The sequence below is a fragment of the Ylistrum balloti genome, unplaced genomic scaffold (assembly GCF_031769215.1).
Source record: "Ylistrum balloti isolate Yb309-2 unplaced genomic scaffold, AGI_CSIRO_Ybal_v1 Utg369936, whole genome shotgun sequence".
NCBI classification, from domain to species: Eukaryota; Metazoa; Mollusca; class Bivalvia; order Pectinida; family Pectinidae; genus Ylistrum; species Ylistrum balloti.
In genome coordinates this window covers 815,020-836,130 of record NW_026782046.1, presented here as the reverse complement: position 1 = coordinate 836,130, position 21,111 = coordinate 815,020, and the positions used below count along the sequence as shown (strand labels likewise).

Genomic DNA, 21,111 nt, shown 5'->3' with positions numbered 1-21,111 from the left:
TTAAATGAATGACCTTGAACAACTTTCAAGGTCGCAGGGGTCAAATATGTCAAAATCTTTAAATAACTTCTTCTCAAATACTAGAAGGCCTAGGGGGCTAATACTTGGCCCATAGCATGCTGGCATGGAGCCCTACAAAGTTTGTTCAAATGAATGACCTTGGCCCACTTTCAAGGTCACAGGGGTCAAATATGTTAAAATATACAAAGGACTTCATCTCAATAAGCAAAAGTCTATGAGTGCCGATATTGGGTCTGTAGCATGCTGGGAGGAAAGGCTACCAAGTTTATTCAAATGAATGACCTCAACCCACTTTCAAGGTCACAGGGGTCAAATATGTTAAGATATACAAACGACTTCTTCTCAACAAGCAAAAGTCCATGAGTGCTGATATTGGGCCTGTAAGATGCTTGGAGGAGAGGCTACCAAGTTTGTTCAAATGAATGACCTCAACCCACTTTCTAGGTTTGGCTTGCTTTTTGTCAGATGACCGTTAAGGCCCATGGGCCTCTTGTTGTCATTGCTATCTGTTGTCCTTTCTAGATCACCAAAGACAAAAGACTCGAGGTGACCTTTTGCGATACCCTTTTGCCCAGTCATGCGTCATTAAACTTTTTACATTTTTGACTTCTTATGGGAAACCCACGAACAGAATTCAATGAAACTTAGCAAAATACTACCATGGCCAAATGTTAACCAGAAGTGTAAATAACATAGTATCCACATCCTAAGGGCCTGGAAAACGGGGCCAAAATCATCAGATGGAGGGCTTTTCCAATTGCCCAATGTTCATGGTCCATTTGTCTGTCCTTAAAAACTTTGTTATCACTATTTCTTGAAAAGTACAGGATGGATCTTTCTCAAATTTCCTAAGTAGGTTTCCCTTGGTCCCTGGTTATTTCCGTTTGATTTTAGGTGTGGCCCTAAAAAACTGGTTGAAAGGCGGCTATCTTGGATTTAGCCTAGTAAAGGTTGCTATTGCTATTTCTTAAGGACTACTGTATATATCTTTCTCAAATTTCCTGTATGGTTTCCCTTGATGTCTAGTTTTGCCCGTTCACTTTTGGAAGTGGTTGACAGGCGGCCTTCTTGAATTTTGACTTTGAAAGTTTGTTAATGCTTTTTTCTGAAGAACTAATGTATATATCTTTCTCAAATTTCTTGTGTATCTTCCTCTTGGTCCCTGGTTGTTCCATTTTGATTTTTGGTGTGACCAGAAAAATAAAATGATCGAATGGCGGCCATCTTTGATTTTGACTTTTAAAGTTTGTTATCGCTATTTCTTGAAAACTACTGCAAAGCTCTTTCTCAAATTTCATGTGTAGGTTCCCCTTGGTCTTAGTTGTGCCCGTGTGATTTTGGGACTTAACAGGAAAAAGGAAAATTGCTTTCAGATGACAATCTTTGGATTTTGCAGTTTATTTCTGCAAAGGATTGTCAAATTTCTTATCGTTAAGAGTAAAGAACGGAAAATATCCAGCTGTCAAAGAGCAAATCAGGATTAAACAATGGTGGACCATGGACCAAGATCTCTCTCGGATCTCTTGTTTTGTCATCTGACCAATTGGATCAGGTGACATAGCCATCGTGTTTCGTCCGACGTCGTGTGCCGTGCGCGAACTTTCCATCCCATTTACTTTTTTCTCATTAACAAATAGGCCAAGAGTGTTATTGGGCCTGTAGCGTGTTGGGATGAAGGGCTACCAAATTATTGAAATGAATGACCGTGACCATTTTTCAAGGTCACAGGGGTAAAATATGTTGAAATTTTTAAACAACTTCACAATTACCAAAAGGACCGGGGTGCTAATATTTGGCCTATAGCATGCTGGGATCATGGGTTACCAAATTTCTTCAAATTGACCTTGACCTACTTCCATGGACACAGGGATCAAATGTATTGAAATCTTTTAACAATTTCTCAATAAATAAAAGGCCAATGGTTCTCATTTGGGTCTGTAGCATGCATGGATGAAGGGCTATCAAGTTTTTTTTCAAATGAATGTCCTTAGCCCACTTTCAAGGTTATATGAGTCAGATGTGTTGAAACTGAAAATACTTCTCAATAACCAAAAGACCAAACGTTGTGATATTGGACCTGCAGCATGCATGGATAAAGGACTACCAAAACCGTTCATATGGTTGACCTTGACCCTCCTTCAAGGCCATAGGCTAAAATATGCTGAAATCTAAAATGACTTCTTAATAACCAAAAGGTCCAGGCTGTTGATATTGGTTCTGTAACATAATTGGATGAAGGTCTTCGATTTTATTCAGGTGATTGGCTTTGACCTGCTTTCAAGGTCTCTAAGGTCAAATACGTTAAGATCTTCAAATGTCTTCTTTCGACAAGTAATAGGTCTGGAGTCATGGTATTTGTGTAGTTGAATTTATGGAGAATAGTCTGCAAAAATGTTTTGATAGCTGTACAGTAGTTGAACAATTAAGGCCAATTTGGCCTCCTTAAAATAGGGTTTATATCGTCAGATGACCGTTAAGGTCCGTGGGCCTCTCGTTGTTTACATGTGATAGTGTGTTGTGCACATGCCTTATCATATATGATGCAAAAATTAACATATCCAGAGTGTTAATCAACAGATAAGGATTTCCTTTTTATAATTATTGATTAACCTCTTCATGTGAATATTTCAGTGAAAACCAACTGTCATCGTTCATATGGTGATACCCTTGGTATATATACGCAATAAAAATGATTTTACCGTGATGTCGAATTTACTAAAATTGGGAATTTCATGACCAGAGGGTCTTACATTTCCACTTTGGGAGGGGGTAAAGTTTATACAGGAAAATGACTTTTTTTGAGCATAATTTGTATACTTATAACCGTGTAAATAAAATATATCGTTAGTGTTAATATAAAGTGTTTTTATTCAATTATTATTAGTGGGGCGGGACCAAAAGGGGATATTTTGCAAGTTCTTTAAAACCCTGCTCTCGTATTGACTCACCCTCATATGGTAAAATTAAATTCTTTCTGAATGGAAGGGTCAAAAGGTGCTTTATCAAAATTTCATGACACTATGGTCTTGCATTTTCCCTTCATGAAGGGGGTAAAGTTTAACTTGGAAAATTACATTTTGGAGCAAAATTTATTTATTTTATATTGTAAGTAGATCGAACTTGGTTAGAATTGTTAGTATAGGATGGCAGTTGTTTTGTCATACACATATTGACTGAATTTACTTAATCTTTCTCTCATTTCTCAAATGGGGTAGAGTTTAATACTCTTCATGAATGGAAGGGTTTTAAGTTGCTTTACCAACACTGTAAATGACCAAATGGTCCCACATTTCCCATACTTTCATATCACATTGTCCGAAAATTTTGTCTGAAGAGAAATCAAGTTTGTATAAATATTAGGCCTTGACCCCCTGGGGCAAGAGGGGCAGGACCTAAAAGGGGAAATAAAGTAAGTTATTTTAAACGCTATTCCTCCGGTAGGAATGAATGGATTTTTCCAACATTTGATCTGAAGAATTCTTAGATGAAGGTTAACGAATCATGTGGAGACATTATGTCTCGGGGCCCCCTTTGGGCGGAAGAGGCGGGGCTCAGTATGGGAAATAGAGTAAATAATTTAAAATGGAAATCCTTCTGTAGGAATGATTGGATTTTGCCCAAATTTGGTCTGAGGCATTTTTAGGTGAAGGGGAATACATTTGATATAAAAATTGGATCCCAGCCCCCTCTGGGGCGGGAGGTGTTGGACCCAATTGGAGAAAAGTTCTTAACCATTCTTCTTCCGCACAAGGAAATTGCCCAAGTTTGGTCTAAAACAATTTCAATGAATAGTCATTCTGACTTCTTTTTGACCAAAAGGCGGTGACCAAATAGAGATTTTTTTCAAAAATCATTTGTCATATTTGAAATTCTTTGTTAAATGATTAAATAGCTGAATAAGACTGGTGAGCGATGTAGTCCCCATGGGCCTCTTGTGTGTTCAAATTGTGGGTCACAGTCCCTAAGGTCATCATTAGGGATATGGCCCAAAAGGCTAAATTCTTTCGATAAAGTCGTTAAAATACTCCTCCTCCTGTAGCACTGAACGAATGTTGCCAAAATCATATCCCTGGGCTTGAAGGGGCGGTGTAAAATAAGGAAAATGGAGCAAATCTTTTTGAATCCATTATTTTCTATAAGTGCCTGGATTCTGTTCAGTATGTTCTGAAACATGTTTAGATGAAGAGAATCAATTTTATAATAAACGGTAGGTCTTTTAGGAGGTATAATGTGAACACTATTGATTTGGATAAAAAGAAGGAATTTCGTCTAACTAAACCAGGTGAGCGGTACATGGTGATCAAGTGACAAAGAAAAAGGACAAGTATGTGGAACTTAAAGAGAGCTTGTTGTTGAGAGCAACAAAATCCGTCTGATTTATCTTGTCCACATGACTTTTTCTCAAGGTCAGGGGTTAAAACAGTCAAACGATTTCTGATTGGCCAGAAGACTCAGTAGAATCATGTTAGAATGTACAGATAAAGAAATGACATTGATATATATATATATTTCATATATATATAAACCACGCAGTCAACTTCTTACTATACGAAAGAGTTTTTTCTGAAGTCCATCCAAGTTTGTGAAAAAACAAACAAACAAATAAGAAAAAAATCCCTATTCCAGGTGACAAGGGATCAAATTTGTTAACGCACAAATGTGGAAATTCTCATAAGAATGCAAAAAAAGCATTAATGTCAGTTTCTCGTTGTTAATTAATTTCAAAATTCAAAAGTTTCATAAATTACACCGATCGATCTATCCTATCGTGAGTAAAAATCAACGCAATCAAAAAAGAAAACAACACAAACCAACTGCATATGTGATCAACCTTGGACAGTTTGAACGTTTAACACAGTGCGGACTTTTGACGCATTGACAGCTGTTTTTAAATCGCGGATTTTGACTTACAACATACTCATTTGGTAATAAAATCTTCAAGTCTTCATCAATCCATATAATCTTAACGTACAAGATGAATTATTCGTTCTACAGACTCCATGTTACTTAAAGTGCCGGGTTCTCCTGATTAACGAGTAAAGTACATTGATCATTTGACAATTGGCTGATATTATAATGTGTAAAGAAGGCTTGTTTATAAACGGTTTTTGTCATAACGATCTCACTGGAAAATGATTTATTTATGTGTGTGATATGAACCCGTACGTGTTTCAAGCCTGGTGGTTCCGTCGGTTTTTACCTCGTTATCATCTGAGAACATGAACATTACCTACTTGGATTGGCTAAAATTTATATGGAGGGCGTCATCGAAGAAACAGAAGTCGCGTACTCTTTCGGAACACCTGGTCTTATTCTCCTTACCTTTGTGTTCATCTTTTGCCCTTGTGACAATGAATGCGAGTTTGAATGAATAGATTCTGTTGAAATGTCGGTATTTTTCCTTACTGTTTTTTTTTTATGAAAAGGCGAAAACACAGTTTATTTACATGAACAACGTTTAGACTTCCACATGTTTGATGCGCCATTTTCTGAAATCAACGTATTCTCATGGTCACTGGTCTGTTATCCGTAAATCTCTATTTCATTGTCAGCACGTATAGAATCAGCTAATGTTTGTTTATAAGTATCAATCCAATATACAGTCGCATATGTCATTAAACAGCTAAATATATGATTTAGGAGATGTCTTTTTCGTATCATAAATTATAAAACGGTAAGGAAATGGTGTTTCATTGGACAGTTTTAAGTTTTGAATGAAAACATCAAAAATGTAAACTTGCTTTTAAAAGTGTTGAATACCGAGTGAGCGATTCAAGGCCCATTGGGCCACTTGTTTACCGTCAGTTTTCATTAGCGTTTAACGGCTTCCCATGTTATTTCGTTACATAAAATGGCCGACAAGTCATCATCTTGGATTTTGACATTTCAAATTTTGCCTTTCGTTATTTTTCAGAAAGTACTTGATAGCTTTTTAAACAAGAGTGCTGTGGACACAATATACGCCTCCACAAAATATATAAATCTTACAAAAATCAATGAACCGTAAAATCGCCCCTTCATGCACATCGAACCATTGAATTAGTGACATTGAGCAAGTTTCATGAAAATCTGATGATTAGTTTCGGAGGAGTTGCGTTCACAAAGCTCCACTAAGAACAAGCTACAGATACAAAGTTGAAAATGGCATAAATCATACAAAAATCAACAAACCAAAAAATCGCCCCTACATGCACATCTACCCATTGTAGTAGTGACATTGAGCAAATTCCATGTAAATCTTATAAACAGTTTAGGAGGAGTTGCGTTCACAAGAAATGGATGTGACTCCGAATGGACCTTTGTTTAATATACGAGATGTCCGAACGGAGGACATCATAAAATGATATGTGATGGTACAACTCTGCATTTCTTACTGTTGATTAATCAATGGCAGTTTCGTTGATAATGTTGATTAGAAGAAGGAGTGCTAGACCAGCGAAAGATATCTATGAGAAACATATTCTGCTAATACCGCGGGCACGGTCCCTTTTCATTGGAAGCAGATTTTTAAAAAATCAAACATTTCGGTTTCCAATGATACAGTTTCAAACCCGTGTAAAAGGATCAATTGTCAGGAACTTACCAGCTTAAGAGACGATTGCTTTGAAAAATATTTTAATTTTAATACTTATCCTGTACAAGTAAATTTCAGTACAGTAGGAGTCTCAGGAACTATATAGGGCATTTAGAAAAAAAAATGTCAACATGTACACGGGTCATAAGGGTCATATTTTGAATGTTACGAGATATTCTAAATTTTCACTTTTAATGCACTTAACAGGTTAACTGACTATGGGAATCGAACCATATGACGAATCTTTCTCCTCCTGTCAGATTGGGACTAACAGTAACGGAATTATTCTATTGCGAAATCCTTTGTTTGACCGCAACATGGCATTATTGCACATCGTGTATCTACGTCAGCGACATCTGTCACCTCAGATGTAGGGTTTGGTGTGGTTCAGATATGAATTTTTATCTAGCCATGAGAATTTCTGGATTTTCCATTCGGAACTCCCATCCTCTTCGCAAACCTTCACGCTAACAAGTTACATACATATAAATATTGGACCTGTGATAAGAAATGCCTTATCTACATGAAAGTACCATCTGTGGACCTCTTTCTTTCGACACTGACTTACTGAACAATGAAGACAAGACGATTGTATGGTGTCACATTGACCTTATTCTTCGTTTGTGCCGTAAACGCAGGTATGGAATATTCTAATATAATGGTATATGGCGACTTTTATTATCATCATTTATTTACAATGATTTTGTTTTCATAATTATCATTATTCAATACTAAACAGCCTACTACTTATCTGTCAATCATCATTTATATCTTTGAATGTGTAATTCAAATGTTCTTGATTTAAGGAACATGCAATGATACATCTGTATTTAACTTGTCGCCATTCATAGTACGTTTCCACAATAGGAAAAACGACCGGATTTGTACACGTATCCGCTGTTCGTTATATGCTTATATTTCACAATGATCTGATTTTCTAGTGGTTCCCTGAAACTTGTTCTCATTTTGAGAACGTAACATTACCTCAATCATCCTCTATACCTCTGGGGTTACGATCACTTTCGCTCTCTGCGTTATTTTGGCAAAGCTGACAGTTCCACGTACGACACCTTATGGACTAGACTAAAAAGATTAGTTTGACCCCTTGATGTACATCAAACGAGTCTCGAGGTCGCATAATGGTATATCGTAATGGCTTTGGATTGGTGTCGCTCCTTTGTTATCTTCAAAAGGAGCGTTCAGCCTGTGATTGGTCAGGTCTTTTTTACTGGAACCAATGAACTTACTTCGCTTGTGCAGGGGTGCAGGAAGCGAAAGTATTGTAACCGTTGAAGTATCGAGGATGTACCTCGACTGACAGGGTTTATGTTTCTTTCTAACAAAATCTTAAACGATGACTCAAAATGAGTAACTTGCAGTCCAGAATCACAAGAATTCATTGATTTGTTTTCGCTAAGACATCAAAAATATCTAACATCTTTGATCCCGGTATTGATAATTCTTATGTCATGAACAATTAATTAAAATACGTTTTTTTTATGAATTTAGAATTAACATAGATACAATTTAATCAGCGATCTATTGTTTTAGATTACGGCCATTCCGGATGCGGTAGTCCGTCCTACCTCAACAGTAATTACGGTCGTATCCTCTCTCAGAGCGGGTATGGATCGTCAAGCTCCGAATATGGAAACAATAAAGACTGCACGTGGAGGATCAATGCTCCTACTGGCAAGGTCATCAGACTGACCTCGACACATTTCCACTTAGAAGCTGACAATCAGTAAGTAGGCTTTTTTAAACACATGAGTCTAGCCGCCTTTTACGGATGGAAAAGATCTGTTTAAGATCAATTTTGATAAAAAAAAAAAAAAAAACGGGGCGAGGAGGAACGGGCCATGTATGCACTGTTGCTCAACTCCGACAAAACTACAAAATACAGCATCTCATCTAAGCATGTTTCACGTAAAGAGAGCAGTGTCATATGCTCAAAAATTCCATGGCACTTGATAAATAGTTTGCAACGGAAAGTAGTACTACAAGCCTTTTTGAGTCAATCTCAACATTCTAAATACAATTGCAGAAAAGAAAACCAACCGTCACCTCATACTATAGAAAATTTATTTCATTTTCAGTAAATATTGACAATTAGTGTGTAAACTCTTGTTTGTTAATCAGGTTGTTTATCGATCTATAGATAGACCCCTGTCATCACTGACGAGTTCTAGAAGTTTACAATTTAACTGTCATTGCTAAAGGAGAAATGTTTAAGAGTTATCCCGCTTTGACAAGTAAAAACGGAGGTGCCGATATCCCACAATTTCGTCGGGGGGTGGGGGACCTTTGCAATATTCATAATTTGGGAGAAACCTGTAAAAAGACAAATCTCACTGTCTTCCAATACTAATGATATGTTAAAATAGTTACACTGCATCATTAGTCTGTTTCATCCCATTTTCAACTCCCATTCCGCGACTGGTATTAAACACAGGGGAACGACAGTGAAGAAGGACAGAATATTTACTTATTTTCTTTCCTTTTCATACAATATAATGATTACTAAAACATAAAACATACTGACACATAAATACTTATATCATAATATCATATTTTTCTTCTCTCGTAATATCATTTCTTTTGTACACAAGAAAATTTCGTTCCCTCACAACAGCAACGATATTTTATTCCTGTAAAATGATATTATGTTCATGCACATTGCGTTTCCACTCAAATAACATGGCATTCGAACTCAATATTTAACTCCATTTTTATACCTTTAGATGTAGCTATGATTTTCTGGCGGTGTACGATGGTACATCGTCCCGGGCCAAGCTGATCGGAAAATTTTGTGGTACACAATCAATTAGCGTGGTATCGTCGGGGACACATCTGTTTCTCGAATTCATCTCGGACGACAGTGTCAGCTATGCTGGATTCCAGCTGAACTACAGATTTATTCAGTCCACCTGTGAGTTCTATACATCTACACAAGAGATTTGCTATAAACCTCGATATCTCTCTAATTCGCCTCCCTTTCATTTATCTCGTACAAGACTTAACGGTGATAAATCTACTTCACCTATAATCTATATTGCCACTGTAGTAGAAACACATTGTAAATAAATAAATAAACAAATATATATATATATATATATATATATATATATCACACACTGTCTAAAAGTTCGGCAACATGTAAATTTAAACCAAATAAGTAAAGATAGATATAGAATGTAGCGGTCGTGGTATCATGACGCTTTATAATCTGATAGAATTAAGAAGATTAATTTGTATCTATTGATCAAGCGATTAGTGATTTATTTCTTCAATGACATCACATCAAAATGATTTTACAAACAATCTTGATATTATATAGGTTTTATGTGTTTCATGTCAGCATGGGGTGTTTATAAATAGCAGAATAGCGATAACCTTAAACCCTTACAACCCCTCTTATTCCCCGCCCATACCCCCAACCCCCCAACCCCCCCAAAAAATGTAATAGAAAAAAGCAGAGTCACAACAAGAATCTGGTCTGAATTGATATACCTAAAATGATATATCTGTGAATTTTCATTCTACGATAGCTTCCTGTGGAGGAACAGACCACATGTGTCCTAACCACCAATGTATACCTCATAGTTACCTCTGTGACGGTGATAACGACTGCGGGGATCACAGTGACGAAGCTTCCTGTTCTAGCTCTGGGGCAGGTACTTACCTCTTTAATACCAAGTTATATTTGTGTGTGCTTGCCTGCGTGTTGTCATCCTCGATATTCCATGAGTTACAATCATTTTCGTTCTCTGCCCACCTGGAACATGTCATGAAAAAATTGAAGGTTCCATGTGCAACACCTTGAAGACAAGACAAAAAAACAAACAAAAAAACAAAAAAAAAAAAAACAACAGTTTGATCATTTGACTTATCTCAAACGAATCACGAGTTTGCATAACGATATAATTTACTGGCTTCAAAGTTAGGTGTCGCTCCTTTGCATTCTTCAAACGGAGTGTATCAGCCTGTGATTGGTCAGTTTTTTTCTCTCCTGGAACCAATGAAATTGCTAATAAATTAGCATACCTTATACTAATGCTTTGTTATGCATTACTTAAATGACTTTAACAGAATTTATTTTACCTTGTCGGACAAATTTTCACGTTGTAATGCTTACCATAACCTTATCAGTGACCACTCGACCATCTTTACTCTAATCTTTAGTAATAAAATTTTGAGTTCGAAAAATTGATAATGTCATTTTCTTCAAACTCATTTATGATATATATATCACATGATGTTGATTTATCTTTAGGAGATGAAGATGCGAGAAAAACGAAGAACATATATATTCCTTCTGTTTTGATTCATTTTTGCAGTTTCTTGATAATGGAATAATTTTCTCATTTCAAGCGAATTGCGACTCTGATGAGTTCGCCTGTCCCGATCACTCTTGTATCCCGAATTCTTGGAAATGTGATGGCGACAACGACTGTGGCGATAATTCTGATGAAAGAAATTGTGGAGTGACCACGTCACCAACATCTGGTTCCGGTGTTTTTACACCTGTAGGTGATTCCGGCTGTGGCAACAAGGCGGACAACAATGGTACTTCCGGTAGTTTCAGCAGCAAGAATTACCCTAATGATTACTCGCCTAGTATGTCATGTCGCTGGGTAATCAACGTTCCAGCCGGAAAGGTAACTTTCCTTCTCCTCCTCCCCCTTCTCCTCCTACTCGTTGAACTTTCCGTTCCCAGAAACTGTAAGTGGTTTCCTAACTCAAATACTATAAATTCGTTATATCGGAAGTAACATGCATGGTTCCTTTCAAATTGCTTGTTTGTTACTGAAAATTTCTTAATTCACTTTACGTTTATTTTTCCGCAACAGTTCATTCAGCTGACGTTCAACAGCAATTTTAAGGTGGAACCAACCACTGGATGTACCTATGATAAAGTGACGGTATATAATGGAGGTTCACTCACAGTCATAGGTCAGTATATCACTTAGTGATGACGTCACACTGGTCAAGAATTTAGTTTTCAATTGTGTTCTCTCTGTGACTATGCACTGTAAATACCGTTTATAATACTGAACGCACAAAACCTTTTGAACATTGATGAAACTATGTATATATATTCTCCAGGGCAATATTGTGGAAATTCAGCGCCAGCACCAGTCGTTGTCGATAGCAACCATGCCGTAGTTGTGTTTACGTCAGACTCTAGTGACCAATACACAGGATTTCAAATCAACTGGTCAGCAGTTGACGGTAAGTGGTGATATACGTTTTTGTGATGCTCGTGCCGCTTTTGAGGGTCATATATTGTCACAATGTATTTTCCTTCCCTTCCCATCGAGTCACGTCCCTTTCCGAATCAATGTCATATCTTGAAAATTCTTCTTAGCATGTAACATTATTTTTGCTCTTCATCTGACCTGGTTTGTACAGGAGCTTGGACAGTCATGTCTTATAGAAGCGCGCTTGTTTCACCAAAAAGTCTTGAAAATGTTAAAGATTGAATCAAATCTTCATTGCTTTGGTTGGAACCCACCAAATCTGAATCCACTTACAGCATAGTTCAGCTTCTAAATTCACAAACGGTAAATGGAAATTTTTCTACATCCCGACTCTCATTATAATACCAACACCTCTATATTCAAAACTCGGTATTGCTACTCATCTATTGATAAGCTCCCCTTCAATTCAAATAAAACTCGAAGGGCGGAATGATACACGCGTGTTTCTTTTTTTTTTATCTCAATAATATTTGTTTGTTTAGCTGTATCCTCCGTCACCACTGTACGACCAGGATCTGCGAGCTCATGTACAAGGGATATCCACTTTAACTCCCAGGGAGTGATCACAAGTCCGGGATTTGGACTCCATAGTAACTATCCGGCAGACAGTCACTGTATCTGGAGACTGTTTGCACCATCCGGAAATGTAATCCGACTCCACTTTAATAGTTTTGGACTTGAAGGAGGGCGTTCATGCCCGTTTGACGCCGTCCATATTTTTGATGGTTCATCATCTTCAGGAACCGAGCTAGCAAATTTGTGTGGAAATCACATACCAAGAGATGTTCTCTCCAAGACAAATGTCGTGTTTGTTAGCTTTAATTCTGACGGTGATACCCAGGATATAGGTTTTAACGCCACTTATACCATGGAAAAAGTACAAGGTACGTCATAGTGTGACATTTGTGTAAGACTGTGTGTTAGTTTATCAACTTGGTATTTAAGGGTGTATGCTACATTTTTATGATAATGCTGTTTAAAGTTGTATGCTATCTTGTCATAACATTGCTATTTATGGAGGTATTCTGCCTAAGGGGATATGCTACATTTTTACAAGTGCTATTTAAGGGTTTATTCTACATCCTTATAACAGTGATATTTAAGGGGGTATTCTACCAAAGAATGTTTGCTACATTTTTATAACAATACTATTTTATGAGTGATTGCTACATTTTTATAAAATTATTCTTTAAGGGTGTATGCTACGATATTATAACATTGCTATTTCAGGGCGTGTGCTATTTTTTCATAATATTGTTTTAACGGTGCATACTTCCTTATGACTTTTCTCTTTTAAAATATATTCTAATTCAGTATGGCTTTGCTATTTGCTTCCTCATGGTGACATTGCTATTTCAGCAGAATGTTATTGTATCATAGAATTATAAATCTAAACATGTCTATGTAATCTATTGAAAACCAAACAATGAAATGATTATTTAAATGCACTTTTTATATTTACGCGGATATTTGTATATGCACAAATTGAAAAAAATCACGTCTGAGCCGATTTTAATTTGATTGTTTTTTTTTATTTTTTAACACGCTATGAATAAGTGTATGGTAAAATGAAGTCATCTGTCTTAGACGTCTAATTACTCCAGTATTTTCATTAATGTTATATTTGATTTATTTTATTTTATGTTGATAAAGAGTTAAACTCAGAATTTAAAAAAAAATCACACGTACATTATATTTTTTATTAGCGTCTCCGGTAACGCAGTTGACTGACGCGGCATGTCATGGCTTGACTGCGCCGACGCTTAACAGCACTTCCGGTGTGATTCTTTCGGAGGGGCGTGCAGAAGGCCACCGTTACCCTGATAACTTGAACTGTCGTTGGGGCATTAATGCACCGCCTGGCAAAGTCATCACCCTTACCTTTAATGTATGTGATACATGATTGATTTCCGCTTGATATGCAATCGGGAACCGTCGGCACTTTCCGTAAACAAGCGAATTTTCCCGTGCCGACGATATCCGATTGATATTCAATGGCGAAAACACCAAGACTCGTTTGACGCATAACTCACTTTTATATCACTTTTGAACTGTAATCTTGAAAGGAATATTTTTCTATCTGCAAGCAAGCAGTGTTATCATCATATAAAACCGATCTTAAACACTATTTGATAATGTTAGGCTTTTTACGAAAGTATGAAATGAATACTCATTATCAAGAAGGGAGCGCATATAAGCGACGCTTTATCTGTCCATCCGTCCGTCATAATTTTTTCCGGAGCATATCACAAAAACTTTATGAGGCATCAAGATATCTGTTTCATAGGTAGATAGATCTCGACAAGGAGAGCCATAAGGTTGAGTACAGGAACCATAACTCTCTTTTGCATAATTTAGGAGTTATTGTACCTTGGTGTATACGTTGGTCATACTAAGAGAATGCACAATATACCAAATTCAGACCCTGCAACTTCTTAATTACAGAATTACCGGCCTTTGATTAAATTTTGTGTCACATGAAAGTCGTTTTCGGGGAGAATGAATCAGTTTCACCGATTGTTGAATCTTTGTTAGATATCTGTAGAATCCAGAATCCACGACTTACATAAAAAGTTACAGAATTATTCAATAGACATCAAAATAACAACAAAGTAATGATGTATATTATCAGCTTCTACGAATACAAGCGATTCATATCGACTCAATGACTTAAGTTCAGTATTGTTTTCACGTCAGGCAGATAGACATAAAAAGATGATTTTTCTATTGGTTAAACTGTACCATAGTAAATACGGTTTACTTGATTGGTTCAATCTACTTCTCGGGTATATCTTACGAATTCGTTAATAAGTGATCTTAATATGGAATATTGTTCTCCGCTTGATGTTATTTTGTATCATATTCTTTCAAGCATATCTGTAGATAAATATAACTTACGTCATATTTGATTTATTGTTTATAGTAACCAAGATCAAATGTTGAAACTTAAATTGTGTTTTCGTTCCTCTTTTCCTGTTAATCAGGATTTCGACTTGGAGAAGGACACCAATTGTCATTATGACTATCTGAAACTATATGAAGGCTCTTCGGCGCATGCGCAACTAATGGGAACTTATTGTGGAATTACATATCCAAGTAAGATCACTTCCGCCGGAAACCAATTGTACATCCGGTTTCACACAGATGACAGCGAGGGAGCTGCTGGTTTCAACATTACATACACCATTCATGATCCCGTGCGTAAGTATATTTCGTTACACTGACAATCATTCTGTGTTGATATGTTATAAAAGGCTCTGACAATATATCGAGAGACACTTGTACAAAAAAGGGTTGGAACTGGGTGAGAGTGTAGATGAAATGAAATGTTACTTGTTCATGTGACCACGTTTGTGAATGAAAGAAGTGTGTGAAGATTTTTATATATCTAAATAATACGGGTTTATCTTTTTCTGAAGCCACATGCTCGCCCACACAGTTCACCTGCTCCAACGGAAAGTGCATAAGCCAAAGTGCCGTTTGTGACAAGCACGACGATTGCACAGATGGAAGTGACGAAAACCTTTGTGGTAAGTGAAAGCACGTTTGTCGGGCAAGTCTGTGCCGGTGTTAAGTCAAACAGGTTTGAGGTAACTTTTAACGCTTTTATTGATTTTAAAGTAAAAACAGGCCTGTGGAAATGTCTTTGTTACGTTACATGTATGGTACATTTTGTACGTTTTTGTGATAATTTTGCAAAAGTTTTTGGGTAATATCTAAAAAAAAGTTTTTGAGTAATATCAAAATCAGTTTGTGGTAAGTCTAAATATGTTTGAGGTAAACCATAAACGTTTGTGGTAAAGCAGACACTTTTGTGATAATTTTACACATGTTCATGGGTAATGACTAAAACAGTATGTTGTAAGTCTGAATACGTTTTTGGTAAATTGCGTGTGTGATGTATGAAGCAGTCGCGTTTTGCGTGCTTGATGTTTAAACCAGTCGTAATTTGCTTGCGTTATGTTTGAACCAGTCGTGTTTTGCGTGTGCGATGTTTTGAACCAGTCGTGTTTTGTGTGTGCGATGTATGAAACAGTCATGTTTTGCGTGTCTGATGTTTTGAACCAGTTGTGTTTTGCGTGTGTGATGTATGAAACAGTCGTGTTTTGCGTGTCTGATATTTTGAACTAGTCGTGTTTTGCGTGTGTGATGTTTTGAACCAGTCGTGTTTTGCGTGTGCGATGTTTTGAACCAGTCGTGTTTTGTGTGTGTGATGTATGAAACAGTCATGTTTTGCGTGTCTGATGTTTTGAACCAGTTGTGTTTTGCGTGTGTGATATTTGAACCAATCGTTTTTTGAATGTGTAATGTATGAAACAGTCGTGTTTTGCGTGCTGGATGTTTGAACCAGTCGTAATTTGCTTGCGTTATGTTTGAACCAGCCGTGTTTTGCGTGTCTGATGTTTTGAACCAGTCGTGTTTTGCATGATTTTTTTTGTAAGATGGGAAACCAAAGCATTAATCAACAGATCCTCCGGTATTTCATTAAGTCCTTTCGTGTTAATGTTGATCATCAGACCTATCGAAAGATATTTAACTGTTGGTAGTTTCGAAGCAATGTCGGGATCCCATTTCTACGAGATAATACTTTATTGGATGTCATTCTGTACAAACGCTTTCAGTTGGCATTTATGGAAGATATGAACGCCTGCTGCGTTATGTGTCCAATTGTTATGGATAATGTACGGAGATGCCATCCATAAACAATTTATTGGTTATGTTATAAGGCGAGATAACTTTAATATGTTTACATTAATTACAATATCCCTACGCCGTTTGTGATTTATGAGCTAGTAATACGTTATTGACTTCGATAACACAGCGTAGCAAGGGCAAACGACGCTAAAAAAATTCCATAAAATAGCTTTTAGACGCAAGTGCTAAACTGTGCGTGATTATTCCGCAAACATCTTTTTTTTAAGTTCTATTGTCTCAATATGAAGTCTCAACATATTGGAATTCTAGCTAGTAGTACTACATGCGGAAGACCTGCCATTACGCCATCACTAGGAAACAACAAAATCGTTGGAGGAAAGGAAGCTACCCCAAACAGCTGGCCTTGGCAAGGATCGCTGACTTTCGGATCCTTCCATGAGCATCTTTGTGGAGCCACTTTAATTAGTCCGAATTTCGCCATCACAGCGGCCCATTGTTTTGAGGAGTAAGTGTGATTTAATACTAAATAATTACTTTTCGCGGGTGACTTATTTTCGCAGATATCGTGGGTAATATTAATCCAGGAATCTACCTGTCCACAAACTTTTGAAATGAATATAAGTTAATTTATTGAACTCTATTTTCCCATGAAATAAAGTGTCCACGAAATTGCTACCTTCGGAAATATATGATTTTACAGTCTTTCCAACTTGTTTGCCTCGCAATCCCACCTATCATTTTTATCCATTGTATTCATTGCTGTTATTGCCTTATTTTTGTACTCCACCTTTTTGTCTAGATATTAATCAAGATATTGTTTATGTTGCAAATATGTTTATGTATCATGCTTGACATTGTTTCGCACACACGAACGCACGTACGCACGCACGCACGCACGCACACACACACACACACAGACACACACACACACACGCTCACACACACACACACACACACACACACACACGCACACACACACACACACATATATGTATACGTTCTTGTTGTATGAATGTATACCCAAAATATAGGTCAAGTTATGATCCAGTTGTCGTCATGGTGATTATAGTGAGTTATATGCACGTGCTTTTGTGTTCTCTGACCACTAGTGACCGGACACCAAGACACTGGCAGCTGGTACTGGGAAAACACCATCTTAAGCAGCACGATTCCCACCAAGTCACTGTTGACATCGCTAAGATCATGGTACATGAACATTATGACCCCGACGCCACGAGCAATGATATCACACTTCTAAAGCTGGCCACACCTGTTCACCTCAATGATTATGTCAACGTAGCTTGTTTGCCGGCCGTGCCGGTCAGAGACAACCAGGAATGTTACACCACAGGATTTGGTGATGTTCTAGGTGAGAACATGACGTTTACTACTTGATTTAGTGACGACTTTTACATAATTTGGTGACGTTCTTCACATCATATAATGAAGGTCTACACATAATTTATTGACGATCTACACGTAATTTGTTGTCGTTTATTACATGAGGCGATGACGTTCCTTAAAGCGTGATAGTAACTTTGGATAATGCATTCATAAAATGGTCCATGATCTTTGTACTGACCTCGATGTGAATTCGGTCGCAATAACATTCACTTTTGTCTTGTACGTGAAAGTTCGGTGCATACCAAATGAAATATTCTTTCAATAGAAGAAGTATAGAGTATGTTAACACAAATTTCTATTCTAAAATAAGTCATTCCTCTCGTATCATCCATATCTTAGAAAAGATTTTCTTTAAGCTAATCAGACAGTCTCACTTTTCGCATATATTTTTTACCAACGAGATACAACATGACAGAAAACAGACAAACGAAAGCCGTTCTTAGAGCTATGAGAGACTAGAATTAATCTTAAAATTTATTACTTAATAAAACAGTACGTTACGAAATCATCCCAGTGATGCTGCCTTCCTATACAAGAAATACTTCCAGCGATTGAAAATATTGTCCAAGGCTTCTGCACTATGTTTAACACAATTTTGATAACACAAAGCGAAACTTCTAAAATTATCAAAGATGTACATCAACACGATTAGCATTGTGAAAAGATGGTCTTGTATATCGTCATACAACGGACACTGGATAACAACATAGAAATCATTCTGTACATGGTCCCAGTCGTAAACATGGCAGGCCCTGTCCATTATAGGAGATTCGCATTTCTTCCCGTTTTCAGTAGTTCAACTCCACGCCTGAACTTGGCGACTGATCTACGCTGTTACCATGTGGGAGTCTCCTGCACATAGGGCTCACAGGAATAAATATTTTGGAATTTACTTCCACGGAAAGCAAATGTGATCACAGTTCTTGAAATGATTAGTGGTTAAATATGAGGTGAAACAGAAACCCGGTATAAATCTGTCGAATCCCTATATTTAAGTTAACCGACAGTTACTAATTAAAACTCCTTTTTCATCCAAGTTACTTTCAAAATCACCAAAGTAAAGAAATCGTCAAGACATCAGTATATCTAACTTTACTGTTAACACAATATCTGAAATATTCATGATTTTTTTTTAAAAATATATACCCCTAGGTACAAATTCAGTGAACGTGACTTAATAAAACTGACGTGACTGGGATGAAATTTTATCTTTTTGGTTGTTGATAAGCGATGCAGTCTATAATGACATCAGTGGCCTTGTATAACGTCACACTGCTTACTATAGAAAATGCCACGTGACGTTAACTATCCAATGGAATGATAAGAATTGTTCGTGGATTATATGAACATTGACCATACCTAATTCTTCCGGAAAATTTTAATGGATTTTCCTCGAATCTTATTTCCTTACAGGAACCTGTTGTGCTGATGTTTTGAAACAGGCTGCTTTGCCCATCGTCAATATCAACACCTGCAACAGCTCAAGCTACCTGGACGGTCAAGTGTTAGATACAATGATCTGCGCTGGGTACTCCAAAGGCGGGCACGACTCGTGTCAGGTAAAACACGTCATATGCATGATTTTTTTTTATATATATATACAGTAGCCTTACTTCCTTCATAGAAGAGTTCCAGTAGATAAGTCGTGTAATTTAACTATTATATATATAGATACGTGCATCGATCAGAAAAAATCGAAATGACGTCACTGAGTCATATTTACAACAAGTTATGAAATTATTGAAATTTCAATAAAAAAATCGGGAAATGTCGATCGTTTAGATTGAATCAGTGACATTCGTAAATGGATTTCTTTTGTCGTATCTTTATGACGTATCTCACACGATTTGGTGACATTCCAATGTTATTGTCGTTGTCAGGGTGACAGTGGTGGTCCACTGGTATGTAATAATGGCGGACAATGGCAGCTAGAAGGAATCGTTTCTTGGGGAATAGGTTGTGGAGGCAAGTCACGTGATTTTTCATCTACTGAACTATTTTTTAAAACATAATATTATTCAACTTGCTGCATTTACAACGCAATATTATTGTTTTTTTTTTTTTTTTTTTTTAAATATTTTGACGTCACACTGGAACAAGATATTTTTTATATCTTGGTGTCTTAGATCCTTACCAACGCGGAATTTTGATGCCACAACTAGAACCAGAGTTTATAAAAACATTTTCACATTTTTTATTTCAGATCCTAACCAACCCGGTGTGTACACACGGGTATTTAAGTATGTGCAGTGGGTACGGGAACACATAGCAGCTAATTCCTAACTTAGCGGGACAGAATTGTGCAATGATTAAAATAATTGAATATCAATAAAGTAAATTTATACATGCTCATTTTCTGTTGTTGTTTCGATCTCTTAATTAGATACTGTTATGTCACTGTAAGTTATCGCCGAGTCCCAAACTAAAGGTACACCGCAGATTCTGCACAAATACATACGGACTCGTATTGAGGTCATATAGTTGCAGTTTTTTTTTTCCGGATTGCGAAAATATTTTATTATATTTATGAAAAAATCTCTCGTCGATAAAAGTGTTTACCATGGAATTTAATTTCGTGTTACTAGTAAACAATGTCCTCAGGTTTCTGGCTAGAAAAATAACACTTTTGCAGACATACACCAATGAAAAGAGAGAACACAAATCATCTTGTAAAAGTGACAAATTATAAAGCTCGTTACAAAAAATCACAAAAACCAGGAACCTGCTTACTTTTAACACGACATTCAATTCCATGGTTAACTTTCATACCTAACCAAACGTCTTGAATGTGGAGCTAACACTATAGACAATTCAAGAGGTGTAGGTTGCCGCCATATTGTCAGCTACGTAGTAACTTGTCATAGGTTAAACCTCTCTGAATGTTTTCCAGCAAATTTTCTCATTAAGTGACATGAATAAGTTACATTTACTTTGTGAATATAAAAATAAAACAATATTCTTGTAGACTGTTCAAAGTCAGAAAGCATACAGAATGCGCGCAACACGGCCAAAAGAAGACATCTCGCCCAAGGCTGTACATTACTTCCTTTTTTGTGAAGGCGCAGTCATGATTTTTCCGGCGAGTGGACAATAAGATCCGTTCCAGCCGGCGGACAATTAGCAATGTAAAAGCCTTACATAACGTGTCCCAATAACTGAGCCTCTGCAGGAGGCCCTTTTCAGTGTTATGTTCTC

General features: G+C 36.9%; 1 protein-coding gene across 1 annotated transcript; it reads left to right on the top strand.

Annotated features, from left to right (window-relative positions):
* Positions 1–7,169: 7,169 nt before the first annotated feature.
* LOC132547152 (suppressor of tumorigenicity 14 protein homolog) lies at positions 7,170–20,199 on the top strand. The gene is made up of 16 exons (XM_060210906.1): positions 7,170–7,233; positions 8,147–8,339; positions 9,337–9,524; positions 10,144–10,269; positions 10,967–11,253; positions 11,446–11,548; positions 11,702–11,827; positions 12,339–12,740; positions 13,563–13,744; positions 14,841–15,057; positions 15,276–15,390; positions 16,826–17,017; positions 17,622–17,881; positions 19,330–19,475; positions 19,797–19,881; positions 20,120–20,199. The coding sequence occupies exons 1-16, from the start codon at positions 7,170–7,172 to the stop codon at positions 20,197–20,199; spliced, it is 2,766 nt and encodes a 921-aa protein (XP_060066889.1).
* Positions 20,200–21,111: the final 912 nt, after the last annotated feature.